This window comes from Penaeus vannamei, chromosome 3 (genome assembly GCF_042767895.1).
Source record: "Penaeus vannamei isolate JL-2024 chromosome 3, ASM4276789v1, whole genome shotgun sequence".
Lineage (NCBI taxonomy): Eukaryota > Metazoa > Arthropoda > Malacostraca > Decapoda > Penaeidae > Penaeus > Penaeus vannamei.
This window is the reverse complement of record NC_091551.1, coordinates 36,439,813-36,447,312: the sequence shown is the minus strand read 5'-3', so window position 1 is coordinate 36,447,312 and position 7,500 is coordinate 36,439,813. Positions and strand designations below refer to the sequence as shown.

The window sequence follows — 7,500 nt, the reverse complement described above, 5'->3', positions numbered from 1 at the left end:
TACACTCAAGGCGGAGTAAAGAATGAATCATTGACGTGAAAATGTTGATATGATCTCTTGTGTGCCTCACGATGGAAACCAGCCATAGGCTGGCTTTAGAATTGGTATTTTTCATCCGTAACTTGATGTCCTGATGGATACTTTCTCCCTGTTCTTCGCTCAAATTGCCATGATGCTCTCGAAAGGTGTCCAGGTGTCAATGAAGATAGTGTAGCTTTACGGTCATGCTGGTCCTCTCGACTTCTGAAAGTTACGAAGCATGTCTTGCACCAAAATTTCAGAACCGTTTGCTTTGGGGTAATCCGACATCTTGTTATCTGGATCATGTATCAGCTTCAACCTCTCCTACAGAATTAGGTAGTGGAACATCACTGTGTGGCGCGGGTCGGCTGGCTGACTCCAAATCAGGATACTCTCATTAATGTTTCTTACAATCATTAAATCCGTTTATATTTACACTACGAAAATAGCTATCAGTGTGATGATTCTGAAGTGCTCGCTACACTAATGGCACACGAAAATTTAGGCCCTCTTCTACAAACACTACATAACTTTTGCAAACTTTTTGGGAAACCCATAACTTGTATTAATCTCCATGTTTCACTCCAAAGAAGTTTGCTTAACAAAATCAGTAGTACTCCTCCTTTGACCATGTAGGACGTATTCACTCCAAATGTAACAGTCCGTTTAGATCATACAATGATCCTGACGGATCAGGATTCAATAACTCATATTCTTGATGAGTATGAGGTCACGTAATCACATTAATCTACAAAGCAAAAGATCAAAATGTATTAATTTTACATTAATTAAGCATCACTGTATGCAAATATTGGATAGGAATTGTAAAACTTTGTAAAACTTAGTGATGATAGTGAGATGAAGCCATGGATTCAATTGCTAAAAAGGCAACTGCCATTTTGGCTAAACTAGTGTAATTTTTAAAATCAGGATCTTCAAAATACTTAGGATCCCATGAGGAAATACTGAGCAAATCGCATTTTTCTGTTTTGGCTGTTATCATTACCGTTATTATTGCAATCATCATCACAGTCTGGGACACCCATTTCAGTCTATCTCAAATATGGCTACCTTTTTGTGCTTTCCCAGTTAAGTAAACTGGGAGTGCACTTGGTAGCTGGTTATTATTATTGTTGTTGTTTTTGTTATTGTTAATATCATGATGTACAATATAATTCATCTTATTATTATCATTATCACTGTATGAAAATTATTACTATTATTATCACAGTTGGTGTTATGATCACTATAAAAAAAAATAATAACTTGCAAGATCCATTAAAAATTCCACGTAATTGAATAAATGACCATGTATTGCACTCTTTCACCCTCCTGCCACCTATCTAACTTTTTTTTTTTCTTAAATTCACTCCACCCCCACTTCCCTCCTCCTAAACCTCTCTCACCTCATCTCATCCCCTTCCCTTGCTACCTCAAAACCTTTTCTCTCTAAGCCTTCCCTTTCCTGTTTAGGTCCCCTTCCTTTCCCCTTTTCTATTCCAGCCCCTTCGCTTCCCTTTCTCCCTTTCTTTCTAAGCCCCCTTCCCAGGGACGTCATTTCATTTCATGTTATGACCTAAGCCGTAAAGATGTAAATGTGTTCTTTAGGGAAAACATGTGGAAGTGTGTCCACTGGGGGAGGGCAAGCCAGACCTTGATGGAGGCAATCAGAGCCTTTGCCCCCCCCCAAATGATGCCCCTGTCCCTTCCCCTCCCTTTCCCCCTCCCCTTCCCTTTCTCCCCCCCTTGGATTGTCTTGTAAATGGTAAATGTGCATAAACTGATGGTCTGACTATTTTCAATGCAGTGTACTTACCTCGAAGGAGAAGAATGATTATAATAATAACAGTAACAACAGTAATAATAATTGCCATGTCAATAATGATAATGATAGAATTACAAGAGATTTGTAATATGGTGCCTTTATGCGCGTGTGTATGTGTGTATATGAGTGTGTGTGCACGCGTGTGTGTGTGTGAATGTGTTTGTGTGTATCTGTGTGTGTGTGTGTGAATGTGTTTGTGTGTATCTGTGTGTGTGTGTGTGTGTGTGTGTGTGTGTGTGTGTGTGTGTGTGTGTGTGTGTGTGTGTGTGTGTGTGTGTGTGTGTGTGTGTGTGTGTGTGTGTGTGTGTGTGTGTGTGTGTGTGTGTGTGTGTGTGTGTGTGTGTGTGTGTGTGTGTGTGTGTGTGTGTGTGTGTGTGTGTGTGTGTGTCTTTCATATATATATATATATATATATATATATATATATATATATATATATATATATATATATATATATATATATATATATATATATGTATATATATATATATATATATATATATATATATATATATATATATATATATATATATATATATATATATATATATATATATATATATATATATATATACACACACATAATATATATTATCAATTATCACCCCATTTTACACTAAAAGGATGGGAATTCAACTCCGCAGTCATTCTGGTTTATCGTGTCCATTATACACCAAAATGTTGCGATGTCAGTGTGAACGAAGGAATGAATGAAGGAATGAGTCATGAAAAAATAATACTGATGAAAAAAATAAAGAACAATAATGATAACATTAATAGTAATGATGATAATAATGATAATGATACTAATGACAATGATAATAATATTGAAATAATAATAATAACATTATGGCCATTAATAATAATAACAAGATAATGATGATATTGATAACAACATCAGTATTACTAACAAAAAACTACTACTACTACTAAGACAATAATACTAATAATAGAATTTGTAATAATGATAATGGTAATGATATCAATTTAATAATAGCTAATAATAATTATAACGACAATGATAATGATGATAATGGTAATAGCGATAACAATAATGGTAATGATAATAATGATGATAATAATAATAATAGTAACAATAACAAAAATAATGATAGTAAGAACAATAGTAATAATAGTAATGATATAACAATAATAATAATCATAGTAATGATTATAATAATGAAGATGATAATGATGAAAATAATATTAATAATGGTAATCATTGTCAACATTATTACTGTCATTATAATTATCATTATTATCATTAATGTTATTATAATCATTATTATTGTTATTATTATTATTATCATTATTATTATTATTATTAATAATATAATCATTCCTATCAGCATCATTATCACTGTTATCATTATCATTACTATTATTATTATCATTATTACTATTATCATTATTATCATCATCATCAATATCAGTAATAGTAAAAATAACTATAATTACCAATATTATATTTATAACAACAATAGTAATAATAATGTAATAATGACAATGATAATAACAATAACAACAATAATAGTAATACTGTACTGGTATCATTATAGTTGTCTTTAATATTGTCATCTTTGTTGCAATTTTTATCATTATCATTATCTGTCATTATTATCATTTGCTTAATGTTATTAATGCTTTATCATAATCATCATCTTCGTCTTCATAGTATCATTACTATCATTATCATTATTATTATAATCATCAATCATTATCATTATTATGATAATCATCAATCATTATCATTATTATTATAATCATCATTCATTATCATTATAATCACTACTGCTTTTGCTATTTTTCATTGCTGCTGTCACCATCATCATTATTACCTACATATATGAAAGGACAGAGCTATCACATGAAGGGTAATTTCTGGGTACTTTCTGCATTCAGCATGCTTGTAGTCTTCAAAGTTGAACAGATTAGCATGAGCACACAAAATGCTTCCTGAGCCATTTAATCTGCACTTTCTAAAAAAGTTTATTGAAAAATCTGTTAAGTATTTATGTTTTTTGTCAGTGTATAATTAATCACGATAGGGCAAATACAAGCATATGCAGTTTCTGAAATTATAAACAAGATTATAATAAAGGATAATAACTATGGCCCTTAAACCAGACTCAATTTTTGGATTATTGCCCTTTTGACCAGGCTGAGGCACACTATCTGGGGCAGCAGGTGATAAAGACTTAGACCACTTGCCCAATCCCTGCTTGTCTTTGGTGGACAATAAGGATCTATAGTCTGTTCCTAAATTTGTTAAATAATTTTGTGCCACTATAATATCATACAAATATTTTGAAGACTATCCAGTCATGTTTTTCAAAGACTTGACTCAGACATTCCTATTGTAAACAAATACTTATACAGATTAAAGCATTCACACTCACTTGACAAGAAGTACATGACATGCAAAGAGAACAGATTATAGATTGTGGAAAGCAAACAAAAAATTGACCCTAGACCCTTTGCCCCTTAACCCCTACAATCTGGATGACATGATCCTCACATCATGAAAAAAACTGGCTTGAGGGGTGGGTAACATGGACATGCCATCATGAAAAAATTTAGTGATGGGCCAGGGTGATGGGAACTTGCCATTATGAGAATTTCGGCTGAAGGCCAGGGTGGCAGGAATGACTCACCAGGAGTGAACAAGGCTCTTGAAGGGTGATTAGACTCGGTGGGCATTTAGGAAGGTACTTTTGCATTATTTCAATTGAGAAATAAATATGGAATGTACAAATAACAAAATATTACTCCTTGTTATTATTATTGCACTGAATTATGGGCTACCTAAACAGATGATATGGAGTATGTGCAGGGAAAACAGTCTATTACCATCTGGATAAAGCAAATCAAATGACAAATATAGACATTGGAAAATGAAAATAAGCTAAATACACCTATGCAGAAAAAGAGGAAATAAGTTTGTAAAACAGAGGCATGGAGTCTTGTCACTGCACACAAGCCTAAAAGTCACACAACCATCAGAGTGGTTGCTCAAGTAAGCCTATTATCCGTATTCTGGGATAATTGCAAGCAATGAAGCATCCAGATTGAGGGTGTTAAGGGAGAAGCTTGTAAGAGCAAGCTCCTAAAAATATAGGATAGGAACAGCTGATTTAAGGGATGAATGGGCTATAAGAAGGGTAGTTAGTGTATGGCAATAATCTCAGAGTGTGACGAGTGAGGTTAGTTTGCAAAGAAGAAAAAACTATTCAGAATGAAACTAAGCAGTTTGTTTATAAGAGAACTTCCTCAGTCTGTGGGCATGAGCCTCAATATGGGTTACTGACTAGTTCATTTGATGACCTTTGTCCCATTGATGGCAAAAGAGAGCAATGCTAGTGTGTTCTCTGGATACTGTGTGCTTGTACAGATAAGCACACTTGATAAATCGGGCACCAGTCTCACTGTCTCCTGCAGGAAGAACAAAGAATGGCACAGGTGCCCACCTTTGAAGTAGAGGAAGGGTTAGTGTGGACCAAGATGCAACAGAAAGTATTCAACTGGTAAAGGATGACCTGCAACTGAGAGGATGAAGGGAGGGACAGAGAGAGAGTAGACTCCCACACAGTAAGGGGCATACAGAATATATAGTTTAGGAGTCTGTCTAGGGAGAGAATTTTGGTAGAAGGTACAATGCACCATGGACAACTGCATTGAAAATATGACAAGGACAGCTTAGCTTGTGAAAGATTAACTTAAGAAACTATGACCATCTAATAAAGATCACACATTTCTACCCAGGGAAGAACATTCTTTACATGAAGGGTGATGTGAGAAGTGTCAGTACATTTCAATGTCTAACTGTCCGCTATAAACTAGTCAGAATATGGCCTACTATTATAGTTGAAAGGAAGCTCCCATCCCACCCAAGGGTAATGGACAAAAAAAAAGAAGAAAAACATAGCTTAGACTCCAATACTGGAGAGAGAAGCTCTTAAAACCATGGTTCAACTGACCTTATTGACTCTGGGAACTGACTCAAGTACAGGATTATCACCAAACTGGCCAGAACAAGACTACATATCTGTCTATGATGTGTTTGTGAAGTATTATTTTGCAGTTATGGCACAACTGAAATACAGTGAAGGCAGCCAAACTGTCAGACTCAAAGGAGTATCTCTCTAACTAATACGGGAGGCTCAATGGGAAGAGCTGTGTCTGGCTCACAGAACCCTGGCTTAACAATCTATACACTTGAGTTACTACTACTGTTCAGACATGACAATGAAATTCAGGAGGATTTTCAAACTGTTGTCTTATTTTTTAATAAACCTAGGTTGTTTATAGTGTTTTCCTCTACCAATTATTATTGTTTTCATTATCATCATTTTGTTATTATCATAATTACTAATATCTTCATTATTATTGTTGTCATTAAATATATTTTTGTTATCAATACTTCATGTTGCCACTTCTATCACTGCTACCACCATCATCAATATTACTGAAGTTATTGTTATGTTGTTACTACCACTGAGAAAATAAAATGACAATAATAATATTTAAATTCTTTATTACCTTTATCTATCTTCTTTTACAATTGATGTGCCAGATAACAAGAAATAAAATGCTGCAATAAAATGTCAACTTACTTTATATGATCAAAATATTACTCTCCTAAAGTGCCTAACAATCATAGAAAAATAAAGAAAAAATCATGATAATAAAATAAAAGGCCAATTAAAAATAAAAAAAAACACAGAATCCATTCAAACTCAAGTAAAAACACCATCAGCAATTTCTGTCATCTTCAAGCCACCAAGAGTGTACAGAAGATTCTCCTTGCTGGCTTCTTCGCCTTCATTCTCAACCCAGATCTGAAGCATGAGGGCTGCTTGATCTGCCACAGTGCCATTGTCTTTGCTCTTCTCACTTTCAATGTACTCAATCTAAACAAAGAAATTGTGTAATGAATAAAAACAAGTGTGTGAAGAATTGTAAATCACTGCAATCAATAAATTTACTTTAGTCTTCTCTGAGACAAGACCTTCTAACTGACCAGCAGTTGAGCTTGCAGACCTCTACCAAGTTAATCAAAACAACAAAAGAAAGTCCTCTAATAAATATTGAAACTTTGCTATATTTTACATTTTCATATTTATCATTCTAAATAAACAGCAAATACTGCTAAAACACTAACCAAAATAAACGAAGCCAAGAGATACCAATAAATAAGGAAAATAACAACAATGAATACAACACATTACATAAAAAAAGATACATAAACATCATGAATGTCTCACCTCATCACTCTGAAATCCTAGTTTCTTGGCCAAGACCTTCCACTTGTCTCCCCCAATCTTTTCGAGGTTCTTTGCAAGGGCTCTTTGCTCCTCCAAATTGATGGCACGGATCTCTGGTCTTTCTGCTTCTGCTGTGTCATCCTCCATGTCCTCTTCTTCTTCCTTCACTCCATCATTCTGTTCTAGGACTGGGATTACCTTATCCTCTTCCTTGTTGTCTTCTTCATCTACCTTAATGTCTTCTGAAAGCTGTGACTGGAGGAGAAAAAGGAAAATATAATACTCTTTTCCTGAGAAGTAACTATCAACAAAAATGTTACCATTTTTCACAGAATCATCTTATATTTCAGAAGTTATGCTTGATATTTTGGATGTAATTTGCTTTATAGA

General features: G+C 34.1%; 1 protein-coding gene across 2 annotated transcripts in view; it reads right to left on the bottom strand.

Annotated features, from left to right (window-relative positions):
- Positions 1–6,363: 6,363 nt before the first annotated feature.
- The window catches only part of Hpr1 (THO complex 1-like protein Hpr1), a 33,359-nt gene continuing 32,222 nt past the window's right edge, over positions 6,364–7,500 (bottom strand). For both annotated transcript variants that reach the window (XM_070144846.1, XM_027382191.2), the window contains exons 13-14: positions 7,111–7,365; positions 6,364–6,756 (exon numbers count right to left, since the gene is read on the bottom strand). In XM_070144846.1, the coding sequence (XP_070000947.1) occupies positions 6,583–6,756; positions 7,111–7,365 (429 nt within the window). In that variant the 3' untranslated portion in view covers positions 6,364–6,582. The remainder of the gene's footprint in view (positions 6,757–7,110; positions 7,366–7,500) is intronic.